Below are 20,545 nucleotides of genomic sequence, written 5' to 3' on the forward strand. Positions count from 1 at the left end.
TGGTTTAAAAACAAAAGCACTTCACTTTTAGCTGTCCAGTTTCCTGATGAATTATTTGGTCAAAGGCTGGAATTTTTATTTCAAGGTTTGAAAAAAGTCATGGTAGGCTTTTTGTTGAGTGCAAGGGACTAAGAGCACTGATCTTTATTTGTAAAGTCAAATAGAAACTTAAAAAAATCACATTCCAGGTTACCTTTGCAAGTGCCACTTGTTTATCAAAGTGGTCACTCTTCAGTAGATAGGAATTTGCTATTTTTTTCTCCCATTATGTATAAACATAGTAGAATTATCTTCAGAATTTCTAGTCTAGTGTAGACTGAGACACCCTGGGAATTAGTATGTGGGTGATACTGCATGACAATGTAGAACACTAGGTTAAAACCCTATTAATGTTGGAATTTTTATCTGAAGGAGATGTGGTCAACTTCATTTGTTAAATCAGCTGTAATTCTTGAAGATCTCCGTACACAGATTACAGATTAAAGAAGATTGCATGTACACAAACTAAAAACTTAAGAATTTTCTTCCATTTTTACCTCTTTTTATAAATATTCAGTATGTGGAAAGAGTCATCACTTTTTTGTGCAAACAATCACTTTTTTGCTAAATGTGCTGTGGAAAAAATAACTTGCCCAGTGTGCAATGTTAAAAAGACTTAAATATGTAATTTTGGTACAGAGTACACTGTTACAAGTCTACCTCTGTTTTGTTAAATGTATTTCTTGACTTGTCTGAGCTTATGTACTTGCAAACACTGCAATAATTAATTTGCTGTTCTCAATCTTCAGTTGCAGGTCCTTTATTAAAGGCTTTCAGAAATTTGTACTTCCATAATGTGGAAGTTTTTCTGTGTATTTCTTCATGTGGAAAGGTCCTGACATATCTTCATATTTAGTCTTCAGTACTGTGGTATTGCTACCAATCCTAGCAATAATTATTTTTGGAGATGCTGCATGAGAATTTCCAAAAGAATAGTGAATAACTTAGCTACAAAAAAAATTGTCCCTAGATCTGTTTATTAAAAGAATATCTGGGGAATAAAAGTCAGCCACGGTCAAGTCCAGAGACGGGTGCTTTATTCTAAAGGTGCCACTTTTTGGTTAGGCAAAGTCAGCATTGATTTGTGACCAGGTGGGAGGAGGGGGGATGTGCACATTGCTTGTGTTTCTGCTTTTCTTGCCATGCACTTGGAATTCTTGTCTGAGAGGAGATGGTCTATGTAATGCTTGCTTCTGGAGCCTGAACGCGGGTGGAAAGTTCAGTGTAGGACCTAAGATGGGCAGCAGCTGGAATTGTGGACTATGCTGTCTATCCTTTGCAGTGAAACTTAAATTTCTGATGCTTGAATTTTTTAAGCTGTGGCTTACTGATGCTGAGAGCACACACCTGTCTGGGGCAGTGCTTTTCAGGCGTCAGCAGAGGAGCAGCCACTGCTCGCAGTCACTGTAGGATATGTAGAAATAATCAACTTTTTGTTTTGTTTTGTTTTTAGTTAGGATCTTTGGATATCTAAACTCCGAAGGGGCGATATTTTTGAAATTCCTGCTAAAATGGTCTCTAAATGTCCAGTCTGGTGAAGAAAGAATGAGGGAGAAACAATGCTTAAATGCTCTAGTGCTGTTGTAAAAAGTGTACTAACTTCTTTCCTCCATTTCCCCCCCCCTCCCATTTCTCTTCTATCCTTTTATTAGCTGTATTTTTGTATTTTTAATGAAAGCTGTTGTATGTCCAGCAACCAGACTTAAAACTGTGCAACTTACAGCTCTACTAGTAACGGCCCCTCCAGATTTCCCTTGAACGGAGGAGCCCCGCCTCTGGCACGCACGGGCGACCGTACGCGCCCCGCCGTCGTCCTGGCGCGAGCGGCCTCGGGGGTTGGGGGATGTACGCATGCGCAGGTGGGCCGCCGTTGACGCCATTTTGGGAGAGTGTGGTGGTCGTGGCTTGGTCTTTGTCACGGAGCCTCCGCCCACGGTGCCTGATCCAGGCGACGCGGCGATGTCGAAAGGAGGCAGTGAGACGAACACGTATGGGCGGCCCGTCGTCTCGGCCGCCTCAGGGTCCTATACGGACCGCTGCTCTTCCACGTCAGGGCTGGGTGGACGAGTGGAAGAGCTGCCCCGCTATACCCTAGGCCTGCTGCAGACGCCGCGCAGTGCGGCGGACAGCACCGGCGACTTGTCCAGCGGCGGGGCGAGGCCGGGTAGCTCCAGCGGGGTGGGCCTTGCTGCCAGTAGTAGCAGGGTGAAGCTGCCGGTTCCCGGGAGAGGAGGTGGGGTGCGGCGCGGCGTTACTATCTCTCTCCGGGTCTTTATCCCTATTCCGTTTTCTTTTGTTTCTTTTTTTTTTTGCCTTCTTGAGTCGATCTTCAGAAGACCCTGTATGATCAGTAGGTAAGAAGGTGCAGCGCTGTCACTTCATCATAGCTGACCTCTTCTTTGTTCAGCTGTCAGAAGAACAGAGGTGTTCCTCACCCTTCTTTAAATAAACTTTATTTTTTGCCTAACTTTTTTGATATTAGTTCCTGAGGTCTCTCCTGGGCTAATTTAGGTGGTTTGAATGTCACCACAGTGGTTGCTTTTACTAGAGGCCTGCCTGAACCAGGTTCAGGTGGTTACAGTTTTGGTTTTTTTTTTTTTTTTTTGGCCTAGCGTTTGGAGTTGGTAGAAGTGCTGTTATCCTTCACGTGCTCTAAGAATGTTGTGGTCCTACAACGTTACACTGGCATTTGTTTTCCTTTAGATAAAGCTGCTTTTACACCATTTTGCTCCCTCTCTCTGGGGACAACCCCCCTGAACAGCTACTGCACACTGTATGTGTATGCATCAAACATTTCATAAGACTTGATCCTACTAGCAGAGTCTCTGTCATGGCAGGCTAGAAAAAATGTCTTTTTCCTTCCGTAGAACTACTTAAAAAGAATGGGACATTTACTGAAATGCATTTTGAAGTACATATATCTCTGTTACCTGTAAATTGGGATGAAGGTAGCACGTGGGTTTTTAGTAATCAGTACGTGATTGGTGGTGAATCCAAAATGAAAAAAAAAAAAAAACAACAACAAAAAACTTGTAATGCTAATTTGAGTAGAGCATTATTTATTTATTGAATATTTTTTTAAAAATATCTGTGGGTGGTTTGGATCCTCTGGTCTTTAGAATTACCTTTTTCACCATATTATGCCAGGTTCAGTATATTCAAAATGAATAGTTCTTCTGCTGACCGTCTGAGTGAACTTCTGCCAAGGTCTGAGTGTATGATAATTTTAAAAATCATCTGTATGCATTGTGATGCAGATTTGTCTGCTTTTTAAAAATAAAATTACAGTCTGATTTAATACTGTTTGTTTTCAGATGTATCATACTGACAGTTTTGTAAGATTTCTTGCAAATAAACATGGTACTGTAAATATTTTTGTACCAATCATGATAAAATGTCACATAGTTTATGGTTCATTTAACAAAAATTGGTAAGTATTTTGTCTTTTAAATCAATTTTAATGTAATAGAACAGAAACATTTGGGTTTGTATTCCTCTTAATACCTGGAATTTTTAAATGGAAAAACTCTTACTTTATATATATTTATATATATATATATATATATATATAAAGATAAATATATATATATTTAATCTTAAATAGAAATTGTGTGTGTTAGATTACCAATGTAATGTATTTACTCATCTCAAGAGAACTGGAGATAAGTAGGATACCTTTACTAATTTACTGAAATTAAAGAGTGATTTGCAAAAAAGTTATATTGCAGGAAAAAGATATATTGTAGGATTTTAAAAATATAAGTCAATCTTAAGATACATCTGTAGAAGAAACTGCAGATAACAAATATAACTCAGGTTACCATATGAGTTCTGAGGGTTGATCTCCGTAAATTCAAAGGGAGATCATTCTCAAATGGAGGAAATTTTGAGCATGGTTATTTATTTTCTTTTATTGTCCTCTCTTAAAAGGAATGTTCAGCTTTTTTTAAAAAAATAATCTTATTATGACCTTTTTGAACATTGGAATTTTCATAAACGCAACTGTGTAGTTTCAAATACAGATTTTAAAACTGATGGGCAAATGTGAGATAGTGTTGAATATTACAGCATTCTTTCATAAATCTAGAACTCAGAATTTGAAATTATGCATTGTAATATGACTTCTATTATATAGTTTCAGTTCAGCAATGTAAACAAAGATTTTTGTTGCTACTGCAAGTAAAGTCATTGTGGAAAATAATTGTGTCAATACCGGCTGGTTTCAAAACAAACTACTTCTTATTTCATTGCATACTTCTACTACTGTAGAGAGCTTTTATAGAAAGATATTGAGGTGTATTATTTGGTTATCTTCTAGTAAGAAAATTGAAGTTTTCTAAAGCATGTATGTATTCTGAATAAAAACTGACACAAATCTTTTTTTAAGTTAACTGATAGGCAATGTAATGTGTCTGCTCTCAAAAGTTTTTTTTTTCTTCTTTCCCCTCAGAATCTTATCTTGGTGACAAAAGTTCTTGTGCAGAAAATGGTAGCATGTTGAATTTCACAAGTTCTTCTGTGCAAGGCCTGAATAGCACATGTATAGGAAAATTACCCCTTTCTACTAGTAGATCTATTTGCAGAAGCCGTACCCCTCATATGGGATATTCAGGTAAAACTGACAGTTCTTAAAAGAAGTAGTTCAACATGTATCTCTTAACATTGTATTAAACACACTTTATTTTTTAATGTGATTATGGTGAGATACGTGAAGATTTTTAAAACAAAACTTTTTTTTTTTTTTTTTGCCGGGGTTCTTTTTAGGCTTGTAATGCATTGTACAGCATACCGTGAAGTAATTCTTGAGTTTCTTCATGCAAGTTTTGTGCATTTTACGTTGACATCTCCAATAGTATAGAACATTAGATCTTTAAAAGAACACTTTTCACAGTAGCTCATTGGGTGGATGTTTTGCTGTGCTTATGAACTGTCATCTTACAGGGTAATGGTGCCTTGTGTCATGGTGTATTTATCTGGTAGTGCTGAAGTAATGGTATTCAAAGTTAGTCCTTTCGGTCTAAGCTTTGTCAGTTCAATTACTAATGATCTTAAGGTTATTTAGTGGTAACTCTGTAAACTAGTTACTTAAAGATTGATTTTTCAAACATCCATCTGGTAAGACTACAAATTGGGTCTCCACTCGCAACTGAATTGAATTACTTTATTGCGCAATTGAAGTTACATGAAGTTTGTCATTTCCTTCAGCTGTTGTGAATCCATTTTTTTTGTGTGACTACTCCAGGAATTGGAGACCAGATTGACTATGACTTTGAAACCCATAGAGCAGATTTCTCTTTTATCTTTATGCAGCTTAACAATTAAACAAAACTGTATCTTCAGTCTCCTTTTATTGTGCAAATGTGTGTGCATATATGTTTGCATGTGTGTGTCTATACAATTGTTTGTATTTGCTGTGTTGTATATGAAACTCTTGGCCAATCTTTCGTTAATCTGTATTGGAGAAAGTGGATCTAAAATAGCACATTATAAAGAACATTGGTCATTGCATTTTTTTTTTAAGTGTCACAAACTAACCATCTTCCAAATAAAATTTTTGTAACTACTGTACTTAATTTAGAAACTATCATCATCATCGCCTTTAGCTGCCATTAAAAGAAGAGTAATAACTGTGATGGGGGAAGTCACGGATTGTCCTGAGTAGGACATTCAGAATAACAATTAGTTTTCAGCAGGCCTCAGGTGAAACTTTGCAAGAATGCTGTTGCTGACATCTTGTGGTCTACAGAACATAGGTAGAGTAAATGAAGGATGAAGACTCAGCTGTGTGCAGCATAAAAGATTTTTAATTTTCTTACTAATGCTCAGGTGGCAGCTAGTTGCAGATCAGCCTTTTAATTGTCAGTTCCTAGATAAACTCTGATTCTGCTTTCTTTTTGAGATTCCATGTAGGATTAGTTTTGGTTGTTGTACAAATTGAGTACACCTAGAAGAAAATGGCAGGTTTGGTATATTATGCCTTCTCAGCAGGACCATTCTGTTCTGAGAATACTTATATTCCGTTGTTTTTTGAGAGTTAAATCTGTGAAGAACAGAGGAAGATAATGGTGGAAAAGAATGTAAATGATTACCATGAAACAGATACAGATTATTAGTGTTTCAGATCAATCAATATGTATATGGTATCAAAATCCAATACTGTTTAGGTGTTTTTATATAATTCCTTGTATATGCAAGTATCTTTCTTATTTTGCGTATGTTAGACTTAGTGGTTATTTAATAATTGCATCTCTTCTGAGCGTTTAAATGAATCCATGAGGGATTAGTATGTAAATAGTCTGTTCAACTCAGCTATGGTAAGGTTTGGTTCGTCATCTATCAGAAAGTTAAGAAGCTTGAGATCACGAAGTACCTGCTTTTTATGGAGTGGTAATTATTTCAGTATTGATCAGCAAGTTACATTTTAGCATTTAAAAATTTGTTTCAGTTTCTTATTAACTGCTTCGGTGAAATGAACTATTGTTCTCTGCATTTGGTCTTAAATTCACATTAAAAAAGGTATAGCTACCTTACTTCTACAGCATCTATTTTCTCATATGAATAGCATAGTTTCACAGTGGTTGAAAATACTGTAACAAAATGTTAGTAGCTTCTCCAGTGAAATTTGGAAGAATGTAAAACCATTTTGCAAATGGGGAACAAAATTAGTGGAGATGCTAAGAGAAGCACTGTATTTGTATTTTTGGTCTTTCATAGATTAAAAGAAATGCAGTATGCTAGAGGAAAAGGGCATAACCCCTGTTAGTTAAATCTCTTACTTAGGGAGTGCTGTAACTTAGCACTTAACAGCAGTGCTTCTCAAGTAATGGAGCTTGATGTGGTACTTGGAGACTCTCTTACTATCAGCTAAGACATATTGTTGCACAAAAGGAAATCAGGGAAGAAGTGGCAGCATCAGCTCATTTTGTCTGACTACTTACCTCCCAATCCTTACTGCAGATAACACCTCATCTCTGAAACTATACTTACTGCCTCACTTCTTGGGCTTTAGGCACAGAAGGGCACAGAAATATTAGTGCTAGAAGATACAGAGTTGCATTAGTGTTTTTAATCAGTGCTATTTAAAGTTCAGTACAGTATGAGGAGTTGTGGGAGCAGTGAGATGAAAGAATGTGTTGAAATTAGCAACAGGACAAGAGGAAATGGCCTCAAGTTGCACCAGGGGAGGTTTAGGTTGGATATTGGGAAAATTTTCTTCACTGAAGGGGTTGTGTGATATTGTAGCAGACTGCCCAGCGAAGTAGTTGTCACTATCCCTGGAGGTGTTCAAAAGATGTGTAGATTCTATGTGGTGCTTAGGAACATGGTTTAGTGGTAGTCTTGACAGTGCTAGGTTAATGGTTGGACTTGATCTTAGAGGTCTTTTCCAAGCTAAATGATTCTATGATTCTATGAAGTTCGGCTCCAGTCAACTATACTTCATTAAACCGTAGTTGTTCACAAATTAGCTTCACAACCTTGTTTCAGTGTTCCAGTTCAGTCACAGCTTGCTCAAGCTTGGAATGTTGAAATATGATTCTATAAGTATAAAGAAGTGGGTTATAACTGAATATATGCAACTGTTTTACAGTTACATCCTCATCTGCAGTCTCTGTTCATACCGCTGCATCAGTTATTGTAGCTGTTGTAGAAGGAAGAGGCCTTGCCAGAGGTGAAGTAGGAATGGCCAGTATTGACTTAAAAAATCCTGAGGTGATATTATCACAATTTGCAGACAATACAACTTATGCCAAGGTATTGTTGCATACTTAATTTTTGTATATCTTACAAGCTGACTACTGTGGATTACTTGCTTAAAAAAGCTTATGAACAATCAGAGATGAAACATATAGTTTTTTGAATAAATTTTTCAAAAGGAAAAGTAACAGGTTTTAGAAAATTTGCAATATTTAACATGTCTCAAGGGCTACTGTTTTCTTTAATATGCCTCAGATTTTAGATAAACAGGAGAGAACATTTTCCAAAGGAAAAAAAAGTCCGTAAAAAGTTCCGTAAAAAAATTCCGTAAAGAGTAGTGTGTTCAAACTGTGCGAGAGTGAGTTGCCTTGTATTGAAGAGCATTGGGGAATTCATGGTAATAGAACTTGCAAGTATATTTTTCATTAGGCAGAATATCTCTGAAAGCAGAACTGCACAAGTGTGACAGGCATTTTTAGGTTGACCATAGGGTTGTCTTTGTATGGTTGCATGAATGTTCCTTCTCAGTTGGTTCCAAATTAAATATGCTCAGTTTATAGGCAAGTGTTCTGTCTACCAGTACTGCATACTCTATATTAATTTAGAAAGTGATTTCTGATTTATGCAACACCAGTATTAATAAAACCACTTCCTTAAAAGTTTTGTTGTAGTTTTACATGCTAGAAAACAATGTAGCTAGTAGTGTATAATATTCAGACTAATAAAAAATAAAAATATAATTAATAAAAATATTATAATAATATATAAATATATTATAATATTATAATTAATAAAAATAAAAAATTCAGAATAATAATAAAAAATATATTAGTAGCATAAGTAGGTATGGCTCAGAATATAAACAACTGAAATCTATTTACTAAAATGTATTATAACAAGTCAGGCTCTTTTTGACCATTAGTCTTTTAAATGTTATTCTGGTCTTAACACACACAATCATGTACTGAATCTGGCAGTTATGTAAATACTTCCATTATACATGGTACTAAAATTCAAAGTGACATGCAGTTTGTAAATGTAGGTGCATGAGAAAGATTTAGATATTCAGATGATAATGCAGCAACTTAAATAACAATTCACTTAAGAATTTGAAATTGAAAATCTCTAATTGAAGCCCTATTTGCTTGGACCTAGAAGAAGTCACATGTAATTGTGATAATCATAGAATCACAGAACTTCCTGAGTTGGAAGGTACCCACAAAGATCATCCTGGCTCCATACAGGAACACCCAAATACCAGACCTTGTGTCTGAGAGTGTTGTCCAAACACTTGAACTCTGGCAGGCTTATTGCTGTGACTGTTTCCCTGGGGAGCCTGTTCCAGCACCCAGCCACCCTCTCGGTGAAGAACATTTTCCCAACACCCATCCAGAACATCCTCTGTCACATCTCCATGCCATTCCCTTGGCTCCTGTCGCTGTCCCCAGAGAACAGAGATCATCTCGTGCCCCTCTGTTCCCCTTGTGAGGTAGCTGTAGGCTGCCATGAGGCCTCCCCTCAGTCTCTTCTTCTCCAGGCTGAACAAACCAAGGTACCTCAGCCACTCATACATCTTGCCCTCCAGACCGTTCACCATCTTCATAGCCCTCCTTTGGCCACTCTCTAATAGTTTTATGTCCTTGTTTTGAGGAACCCAAAACTGCACACAGTACTTGAGGTGAGGCCGCACCAGCGCAGAGTAGAAGAGGACAAGAACTCTCCTCGACCAGCTAGCAATGCATGCTTGAGGCAGCCCAGGATATACTTTGTCCTTTTGGCTGCCATGGCATACTGTTGGCTCATACTTACCTGGCAATCAACCAGAACCCCCAGATCCCTTTTTATGGGGCTGCTCTCCAGCCTCTCATCCCCCAGAGAATGATAAAGACTACAGTTCTATAAGGAAGCTAGATTATCTGTATGGGAATTGTTTACTACTTTTAAAAAGTTATTTTCATAAAGATGACAGTTACTTCTAAGAGTAAAAGGCTTTCTTTGTAGTGAGCTGTAGCTGTGTTTATAGATTGAAGTCTCTCCTGTTCCACTATGAGGGTTAAGAACTGTATAGTGTCCAGAATTTTAGCTGCACAAACACACAGTCTCCCTCTGTTTCTCTCTCTGTGCCCAAGTTTACTTTTGGTTTTGTCTTGAATTTGGTGATAAAATATAATTACAATTCCATAAGAGTCCATTTTTATTTTTCACATATCTTCTTAGTTTTCCATTTGGTTTATGGAGTTCTCCGTTTTCTGGACATCTCTGATACTGTATTGGCTGTCCTGACCAACATATATGAGAGCTGCTAGTGTTCTGCTACTTTCTCCAGAATGTAATATGTGGCCTGGTTTATTATCTTAATCTCTGAGACCTTTAAAAACCAGTATCTACTGATCAGTTGTTTTCTTACAGTGTTACAATCTGTGCTTTGCCAGTGATTGATTTTAAGCTTTTTGTATTTTCTTTTTCATGCACCCTTCTGTTTTTGAATGCTCTGTAAATTAATTCAATAAACTTCTCTGGTATTCTTGAAGCCTCTCAAGGTTTGCTTTAACTTTGATGTTTCTCAAAAAAAAAAATCCAGATGATCATCAAAAAGGATGGACAGTAACAGCTCACTCTTCTACCCCCAATATCTTTTGATTTATTTTGTGTAATTTTTATGCTTGTTCACCTTTCCATTGTTATCTGTCCCCTCTTTCACATCTTAACTTCCAAGCACTTAAAATACAGGCTTTTTTTTCATGTTTCTCCCTTGAGAGTTTGTGGATAATTATATAAATGAATCCGACAGACGTGCTTAATGATGTTTTTTCTTTATTTATTTACTAACAAATAGAAGAGTATGTAGTATACTTTAAATCCCTACAGCAGGTATGTATCACATATTAAAATGAAAGTTTGTTTAAATACGGGCGTTTTGAGCTATATTGAAAGAGAAAAAAGCGAGACTGAAAGTATATGAGGAGGTTAGAACAAAGCTGAAAACAAGTCGTAATCAAAAGATTAATGTTCAGACCCATTGCATTTCTTTGACTTCCAGAGCACCATTAACTTTTTATCTGTAAAGGCAGAAAGCCATCAGCTGTTGAAAATAAGGTCCTTCTCCCATCAGAGCCATGGAATAGAGTTTTGGATGTTTATCTCTTGCTTTGAACACAAGTATATTTTTGTGTTCAAATAACAGGGGAGAACCTCTAATTTTTTTAAATATAGTTTTATGTATATTTTTGTATATCTATAAATACAGATACATTTAGCTTATTAATGTAGAAGCTAGTAGAAAGTTCAGTAATTACAAGACTAGAATTGTGATTTTAAAGTATAACAATTCTATAATACTTTATTGCTGATACATTATAGTGTAGAACTGTTTCAGATTATAGATGGATTTTTATTGAATTATTTGGATTTTTTCTTTTTCAGGTTATTACTAAACTCAAAATTTTAACACCACTGGAAATAATAATGCCAAACACTGCTTGTGATGCAGGGAACACAAAATTGTTTGGTCTGATAACAGAACATTTCAAGGTAGCTGGTAAATTTTATTCCATGTTTTAGAGCTCTTGTTAATCTCTTTTATATGATTGTTGAGTTCAGTCTTCCACAACTTCTGAAGCCTTAAATGCAGTCAGATTTTGCATGTTTTCTATGATTTCTGACCATGGGTTGTTTTTTTTTTTTTTTTTTCCTCCATGGTAAAGAATTATCCAAACGCAGCTCCAGCACTGCTAGTTCTAATCCTGAAAATTACAGAGATAAATGTATTACTGATTAAAGCAGAAAATTTTGAAGTTGCGTCATTGAAGTAATTTTAACAATACCAAACCTAGGAAAGATTCAGAGATGAAAAATCAAGCATTTTCCTTTACTCCTATTTTGTTATTCTTTACTTGATAAATAGATGGGCAAATACATCACTGAATAGGAAGGAGAGTACTCACAGAGTGAGAAAGGGTGAGATGAATTAGTATATGTATTTTATGAGTATTAAAACCTCAGAACTTTAAAAGCTTTATTGTGTTTCTACTTGACTTACTTCCATGTCTACACTGTTGATGGCTTCCTCACGTAAGACCTACTTACTGACTTCCCTCGTCTTTTTCTTGCGTAAATCATTCACAAGTTACACGCATGCAGTTACATTAGCCTGTATGTCTTTATTTCCTGTTAACCAGTGAAGGCTTGATAACGATCCCTCGGGCTTAAACCTTAGAAAGCGAAAACTACAATTTCAATGTCAGCATCAATGCAAGTATGAAAATAATTCATCCCTAGAAGTCATTAATTCAATCCAGGGTTAAACTCAGAAGTTTGAGTAGCTAGTTCTTGAGAGGAAAAGTAGTATCCAAGAAAAACCCTGTTAATTTTTTCAGAATTGGGAGTATGAGCCCTTTTATCTGTACTAAATAAAAGAGAAAGATAGATGAGTGACAATAGTGTGACTTGCATAGGGAATATGTAAGCAAACATGACAAGACTTTTGTGACTTGCCTTCTGTTAATAAACCACACTGAATACTTACGTAAAGACAGATTGCTGAAGTCAGTTGATACATTTTCGTGGAAACACATACCCCTAGAAAAATAGAGAAGTCTGTCTGATGAAAAATTCACTTTAGCTTTTCAAACTTTTCCCCCCCCCCCATCTTTACAGAATGTGACTTTCACAACTGTCCAAAGAAAATACTTCAATGAAACAAAGGGATTGGAATATATAGAACAATTGTGTGCATCTGAATTCAGCACCATTTTCATGGAGGTTCAGTCAAAGTATGTATAAATAAGGAAAAAACATACTGTGTCCAGATGAGTTTTTAACAGCTTTTTACAAATCTGTAGCTTGTTGCATTCTTGAAAGTTAGAAGGTCTTAACAGAATTGTTTATTTTACCTTTCAATATTTCTGATGTATCCAGAAACTTAAATAAAAAGACTCCTTTGAGCTTTCACAACCTTCTGTTTTTCCCTTTTCATTCTCTCCTTAATGATACACCTTAACAGCTATGATTGCATTTCTTTTTGACCTCAGCAAGTATTTTCCTTGCAGCAGCCATTTTCAGTAATGATATTTTCAGTGCTGAGTCTTCATTTGAAGTCATGTGTAACCGCTAAACTATGTATGTGCACAATGCCAGTTATATAATCTGGGTTATTAAGTGTACAGTGACTCAAACATTCGTGAATACTTGATTTACATGCTTGTATGTGCACTTTATATGGATAAGTACGTACTTAAAATATATTGCTTTTTCAGTGCTCTCAATGCCAGTAGTTGTAAAACAGCAGAGGTGTAAATGTGATTTCTATAGTGCACAACTTGTTTTGTTTTGGTTTGGGTTTTTTTGGTAATTAAATAGTACTATTCAAAATTCATTAAAGATTATTTCTTTCCAAGGTACTACTGTCTTGCAGCTGCTGCAGCTTTGCTAAAATATGTTGAGTTTATTCAAAATTCTGTTTATGCTCCTAAATCACTCAAGGTGCGTTTCCAGGGGAGTGAGAAAACAGCTATGATAGATTCATCATCAGCTCAAAATCTTGAACTAGTAACTAATAACAGAGATTCTTGGTAAGAATATTTAAGTTTTCAAATTATAATTTTATGATGTTGTATTTCACCAGATGTCCTTGACGTGTATGTCAAAGAGCTATCCATTACATTTATTTCTTTATGACAGAACTTACATACCATTCAGAGCTTTTAAGAAACTACTTTGGACAGATAAATGTGTTAAAATTCAGTGTAAAACATACAGCACAGAAAATTCTACAAGTGAATTGGAGGAGAAGGTGTTTTCTGTATCAGATCCTTACATCAAAGTCTATATTTTATTCAGAATTATAAGTGATATTTATGCAAATCACAGATTGTAGCAACGTAAAAACATCATTTCTGCAAGAAGTTGAATATGTTGGATTAAAATGTCTAGATTTTACTCATTTTACGCAAGGCAAATAACCCAGGCTTGAAAGGTTGCTTTGTTTTCCTTTAGCTATAAGGAATAGAGGCAAACAGAGTAATTTCTGTAATGATGGTCATGTGCAATGTTGCACTTGGTTGTGTGGTAGTTCTCCACAATGAGAACCATGTTCATAGCACTTTTCTTTGCTGGCAGTTACTTGTGTTAGGCAGAAGAAGCTGCAAGGCTTCCCTTCTCCATACTGTTACGCTTCTAGTTAGAAAGAGGAAAAACTCAAATTGCACATTGTAGACTGTCAAGGGATCCACTTCTGTTTAGTTATCACCCTGATAGAAAAAGGGGAGCGTGGAGATTCCTCGCTGTACAGATGTCACTCATAAGAGCTTTCCACTTGAAGAGACGTTGTCCTTGCTCTACTGCTGCTGCTCTTTTTTTTCTTTTTTTCCCCTTCTTGTGGGGATCATGAATTACACTGACAGTTGTACTCTTGAGGGGAAGTGGAAGGTAAAAAGTTTCTTTCTTTTCATCACTCATCCCCTCTTTTTCTGCTCCGTTACTTCATTTGTAATTGCAGGAGCCAGCTGCTCTGAGATCGGTACCTTAGAGCAGTATTTTCTGAAAGCAGCTCCTAAGTCCACAGATGGTTTTGAGACAAAGGAAGCCCAAGGAGGAACTGAGCAGCAGTAAACTGCTGTCAGCCTCTCTTTCTTTAGCAGTATTTTTGCAGCTATTTTTGCTGATCCAGTGGCAAGTTTGAATGGGGCCATGGACAACTATTTTCGTTACACAGATCTTACTTTTAAAGCCTGAAGTTAGATATCATTGTATCAGATATTAACAGGTAAAAGTTACTAGTAAAGACACACACCGGAAACACCTAAATCAAGTTCTTATGCCAATATTAATTCAGTAGGAGCTTATCTCATTATTTTTACTGTATAGGGAAGTGAGCCCTCAGTATTATAGTTTTTTAAAAGTATGTAATGTTGATAGTATCCCAAATGTGGAGCTCCTCTTTGAATTCATTCAAGTTTTGTCATGAGTTGCATCTTCTAACAAATAAGTCCTTAATTAAAACTGGTTTTGAATTTCCCCGTTTAATTCTCTAGAATACTGCTTTGTTCTTTTATACCATGGTAATTCAGGGCTCCCTGTATTATCTTTGTGCTGTTTATTTTGTATACCCCTATCAGATTCTTTCCTTCCTATTCAAGTTCTGATTTCAGTCAGTGGGTTTACATGGCCCTAGTCTTTTCATTGGTCTTTCAAGCAATAGCATCTAAGGTTTCAGGTTTCTAAAACCGTTTAGCTATGTACTAGATTTAAGTATTATGGAATATTTATTTTAAACATATATAGTCAAGCCTTATGACTTGGGCTCATAAGAGAACCTGGGATGTGTAGCATGTGGAAGTCAAAAACCTGCAAATAATTTTTATAAAGTTTAAGCATGTTATTTGGCTCCTATGTGGACTGGAAGTCAGTTACTTTTAAAAGAAAACAAAATCATGGCTTATTTAATTCTTATACGTCTAAGTATATTAAATAATTCTCATAAATGTATTTTAATGAAAATCATCTGATCTCTGGTAATATTCTCCTTTTGGAGGTTTTGTTTTGTTTTAAATTCAAGTAGTTCCATTGAGAGGAAAAGTGTGAACTGAAGTAGTAATGGTATACTACTACAAAAAATGAAGAAATACTGAATACAAATGTATTTGTGTGCTTTGGAAAATGATATAATGATGGCTAATGTTATATTATATTCCATCTAAATTCCTAATCTGCAGTAGTTCATAAAATACACATAGTGAGTAGGGAGGCGCTAGGCACCCCAAAACTAAGCCTCAAATTTGTAGGATACTTTTAACTAGAAATGTCATTTGATGTTTACCATCTTTATTTTTGTGAGTGTATTATTCTCATGTATTTTGTTTTGAAAGGAACGGTCACACACTTTTTGGTGTCCTAAATTATACTAAAACTCCAGGAGGAAGTCGAAGACTCAGATCCAATATCCTGGAGCCCCTAGTTGATGCTGAAACAATTAACACAAGACTGGATTGTGTTCAGGAATTACTCCAGGATGAGGAGCTGTTTTTTGGTCTTCAAGCAGGTAGTAGTTTATTTTTTAATACATAATAATATATTTCTTTTAAAATATTTTTTGTTATTACTGTTTGAAAAGTATATTATTATGGTTTGTGAGGTAATATTTTTATAATGGACATTCATTTTTTTTGAAGTTATCTTTGTTGTAATACACTGACATTTTTCTTGACTATTTTTCTAAGAAATGTGAACTTATCTGATAAAGTGCATAAAAGTCAGTAAGCCAGTAAGGTGTGGTAAGTGTAGTTACGACAAAATAATTTAGATAGCTAATATTAATGTTTTTTGTTTTCTGGTAAATAATTTATGGAAATAGGACAAAAGGAAAAGATTAGTATAAATATTACTAGGCAATTGTGTGCATTTTTTAAAGAAATAGATTTTTAATATCATCTTATTACAATGTCATTTAAGTTTCTGATCTGTTTACTTTTGTTTTACAGTTATCTCAAAATTCCTGGATACAGAACAACTGCTTTCAGTTTTGGTACAAATTCCAAAGCAGGATACAGTATGTTTCAAAATAAATGTTAGATGATCAGTTACCTGGATATAACATGCAATATACAAATGTGATATATATATATATATAGATAAGAAGAAAGGCTGCACCTTAAAAATCGACTAATGTTATCGTAGATTTAGTTTGTATCTTATTTTATAGCAGTTGAAGGTTCTCAAAGGAGAATGTTAGGAAAATTCAGGTTTGCTGCAATGTTTCATCTTAATTCATGCAAATTGAACTTCAAAAGTGTTCAATCATTCATCACTCCCCACATTTATTCTTCATAAATGTACATACTACTCAATAGTGGTAGGATAAAAAGGAATTTTCACATCAGCATGAAAGAAAAAACTGTATAGTGGAAATACAGTCTTTTATTTTTGGAGGTTAATACAGTTTTTGATAGCCTAAAGAAAATAATGCATCTTTCCTACAGGAAATTCAAAAAAAATCCGAGTTTTCATGTAATATAGCTCGATAGAAATTACTCTTTATAACCTAAAAAATACCTTGAAAAAGATTCTTGAGAAGCACTTTGACTTTGCTCAACTGTGTTTATAATACAGAGATACAGATAAACTTAAATCTGCATTCAGTTAATAAATGAATTGTGTAAACCTACAAAGCCAGAAATGCTTTACCCTGTTAGTTTCCAAGATACAGACGTTGTATGAGTTAAGCACAGCTTTTTCACTGGGGAGTTAAGTGTTTTCCTTTGAACAGCAACCACCTGATAGAAAGTAGTATGTTCAGTTGTACAGCAGTACCAAAAAAGAAGTTTCCTTTGAAGTGACTTCTCTAATATGCAGAGAACCTTACAGCTCAGACATAGAGAGAGATACCTAGGTTACAAATAGTGTCTTGAAGTCCTTTGCGCCTCCAGTTCTCAGCTTGACCCATGCTTTTCTGTTAACAAGGCAAAATAAGTGTTTTGGAGAACTGAGTACGCAGTTTTCTCAGTTTCCTGGCTTATGGATTCAAGGAATACTCTGCTCTTATGTGTTGCCATAGTTCACACATTGCACAAGGGAGACTAAAATGAGATGCAGATAAAAGCATTTATTCATAACAGCATAACAAGGCAATAAAGCCATAAATGCTTACAGCCAACAGTGTTTAATTGAAAGAGGAGCAGTGCTTTGATTATGTTAAGACTTCAGAGGGAAGGTGTCTTGTCCCTTATCCACTTGACAGTGGTAGGCATGGTTTCAGTCTGTGTGAGTTTCTTATGCATGTTGTATCCATTAGAGTACATTAAAGAACTTAACTAACAGAAGGCTTCCATCACAAATCACCATTGGAAGAATTAATGAATATACCTTCAGATTCGAGTTCCCCTTTTACGTCTTTTAGGAGCTTGAGACAGATTTAATCTTCCACCTTGAAGGTCAGGCTGTAATGTTTTTAACTAGGAGACAGTTGTGGTTAACTGCAGTAAGGTTTCTTTACCTTCAGTATGCCAGGGTGTCTTTTTCAGACTGGTGGGGTCAGCTCCTGTTCTTAACTACTTCATAAACAAAAATTGTTGAAGCAGGGTTATAAAAGTGTTTTCCTAGCAAGTATTGACGTTTTTCAGTGAGGTACAATTTTTTTTCATCAGATTTTACCTCTATCAATCCATATGTTACCACATGCAGTAGAATTATCGAAGTAGGATAAATACATATGGCTTACGTGTAGCTCTTGGTTAAGGCCAGACACAACAGTTAACTACAGTGGGCTTGAGATAACTGAATTTCCACTTCTGTCTGCTAAGCATATTGTGATCCTACCATTATAAGTTATGTTGGCCTGTTGCACTTAAGTAGGAGATTTCTGCCAGTGCTGTTGAGGCTTATACTTGCCTGTGTTTATACCAGTATGCAAGCATCATGGAGCCTTATGGGTTTTTTACCTCTCAGTTTTTTCTCACATACTGACTTACCTACTTAGATAAATAACTTGTCTAATGCCAGTTAAAGACTTCAGCAGGACTGTAATAAATGCAGGTAAGTCTTTTTAATGACATATTCCAAAAGGTGAACATGTATTGCTCACAGCTTTCCTTGTGGAAATCTGTAACTTGAATGCAGAATCAGCTATATGGCTAAAACTGTCAGACTGAATGCATTTATGTATATGTAGGACCATGTACACCAAACTTTTGAGCGTGGTGTTTTCAACCTTGACTGGCTCCAGTATAGCAGAGCTTACTATTCATCCAGCAGATACATTCAATCAAGAGCTAGCTTAGTTGCTTTTATCAAGTGGTAAATTAACCAATTCAGCATGTTCCACTCCCACTCTCTATAAAAAGTTTCATCACAGATGCTCCACCAGCCAACAGATGAGGTGCTTATCTGAGAAACCTACAGTTTCAGTCATTAGAAATGTGAGTAGTATGTTCAGCATGAGCATTCTCTCACTCTAAGAAGGACCATCCACTGACAGTCTTGCTGAGATGTGCTACCTGAAGTGGGGGAGGCAAATTTCCTTAAAAGAACCTCTAGTCTCAATCACAGATCCATGGAAATTGGATCAACATCCAGCTTCTGGTAGAAGTGAGGACTGCCTGCTCTGGATGATCTGATCACCCATCTGAAGAACAAATTCAGTAGACTTCTGCTGAAGTTCCAGGCCCATGAGAGATTAGTTCCTTCTGTCTCAGGGTGAAGATACCAGTATTTTTGGTTTGGGTGATTTTCCAGGAAATAAAGTTAAACTAGGGCTGATACACTGCCATAGCACTTAAATCGGTAGGACATAAATCCCTAGTGGGGGGAAAAAAAAAAAAAAAAAGACAACTGCTTCTCTGAATCTTCGTGTTTTACTTACCAGAGTATGATGTTCAAAAATTAATGTAAGACCGTGAAAGATAGGCTTGCACTTCAGTCATTAATATTGAATTATAAAGAATATTATATAGGAGAATCAGTCATGATGATTGTATTCATTTCCTGTCTTTGATGCTGAAGTGTACCATGTATAAAGCTACACTTTTAACGCTGGTTCTATTAAAGTTCCTGTAAGAACTGTTTTGGTAAAGATACATTCCATTTTGATATACCGGCTTCTCACATATGACTATCCATCTCCTTTTGATGTCAAATTCTGTCATGAGACTTAGACCCCATACTTTTTGCGGATTATGATTCCTCTTTTAGTACATTAACATTGTTTAATCCTCCTTTATCTTCTATGTAAAACGAATTTATATAAAAGGTAAGACAAAGCAAGAGGTGCTCCCTACCACAGGAGTAAAGTTTATATTATACTCAGATGTGACAAAATTTTAATGAAAGCCTTACTCAGAGGTTCATGCTAAAAACTGACACTGGATTTGCTTTGGAACCAAACAACGTGCTTATCAGTTTCTAAAATTACTCTCAGGCAAAGAGATGCTTGCATTTTTTTTCTCTTTTCAAAGCACTATCTTCTCATATTGATAGGATGAAATACAGAAAAATGCATGGCTCTTTAGCTTTTGTATGGAGTTTCACATACTGTTTCACAGTAACAATAGGGGAATAAGCAAGTATGCATTCCGATGAAGAAAAAATGTTATTGTCAAGGTAACTGCTGTTATTCAGGTTGTTATTCAAGTTATATTGTGTGTGTATGAGATTCCTTCCCCCTTCCCTCCATTACCCTGCTAGCTTCTAAAAGGGTGTAAGATTTTTTTCGTGCATGTGTGTATATAACATACATGTAGAGTACACATACACAATGTATATGTGTGCGTATACACTTTTTTACTCCCTTTCATAAAATAGCAGGATTATAATTTCCTTTAAGTCTCTTATCTGAAAGTACAAGAGCATACAATGCAGTACATATGCTATGTGATAATGACAACAGCAAAATTCTTTTCTAGAAGTGTTAACAGAACATACAAAATAGGGTAGAATATATATGTGGGGAAAAAAGTCTCAAGAGCAGTAATTTCTGCAAGGAAAAATACTTAACATTCATTGATTTATTTTTTAAATTATAATAAGGATTTAAATGTCCAGCAGAGGGCAACAAAGATGATACGGGGCCTTGAAGCATCTTTGCTATGAGGAAAGACTGAGAGACCTGGGTCTGTTCAGCCTTGAGAAGACTGAGGGGGGATCTTATGAATGTTTAGAAATATCTTAAGCATGGGAGACAGTGGGATTTGGCCAACCTCTTTTCAGTGGTTTGTGGGCATAGGACAAGGGGCAATTGCCAAAAAATGGAGCACAGGAAGTTCTGCACCAACATGCAAAAGAACTTCATGGTGAGGGTGACAGAGCACTGGAACAGGCTGCC

General features: G+C 35.9%; 1 protein-coding gene across 17 annotated transcripts in view; it reads left to right on the forward strand.

Moving 5' to 3' along the window:
• The first annotated feature begins 1,118 nt into the window (after nt 1-1,118).
• MSH4 (mutS homolog 4) overlaps nt 1,119-20,545 on the forward strand; it is a 33,794-nt gene continuing 14,367 nt past the window's right edge. For 8 of the 17 annotated variants that reach the window (XR_005821850.1, XR_005821852.1, XR_005821851.1 and 5 more), the window contains exons 1-8: nt 1,119-2,272; nt 4,490-4,651; nt 7,628-7,791; nt 11,158-11,265; nt 12,391-12,506; nt 13,131-13,304; nt 15,600-15,772; nt 16,212-16,279. Coding sequence is in view for 9 of the 17 variants with exons in the window: in XM_040564710.1 (XP_040420644.1) it covers nt 1,891-2,272; nt 4,490-4,651; nt 7,628-7,791; nt 11,158-11,265; nt 12,391-12,506; nt 13,131-13,304; nt 15,600-15,772; nt 16,212-16,279 (1,347 nt within the window). In the remaining 8 variants the exon portion in view is untranslated. Of the gene's footprint in view, nt 2,394-4,489; nt 4,652-7,627; nt 7,792-11,157; nt 11,266-12,390; nt 12,507-13,130; nt 13,305-15,599; nt 15,773-16,211; nt 16,280-20,545 lie in introns of all 17 variants that reach the window. The other 9 variants (XR_005821845.1, XR_005821849.1, XR_005821846.1 and 6 more) reach the window with 4 other exon arrangements.

This window comes from Cygnus olor, chromosome 8 (genome assembly GCF_009769625.2).
Source record: "Cygnus olor isolate bCygOlo1 chromosome 8, bCygOlo1.pri.v2, whole genome shotgun sequence".
NCBI lineage: Eukaryota > Metazoa > Chordata > Aves > Anseriformes > Anatidae > Cygnus > Cygnus olor.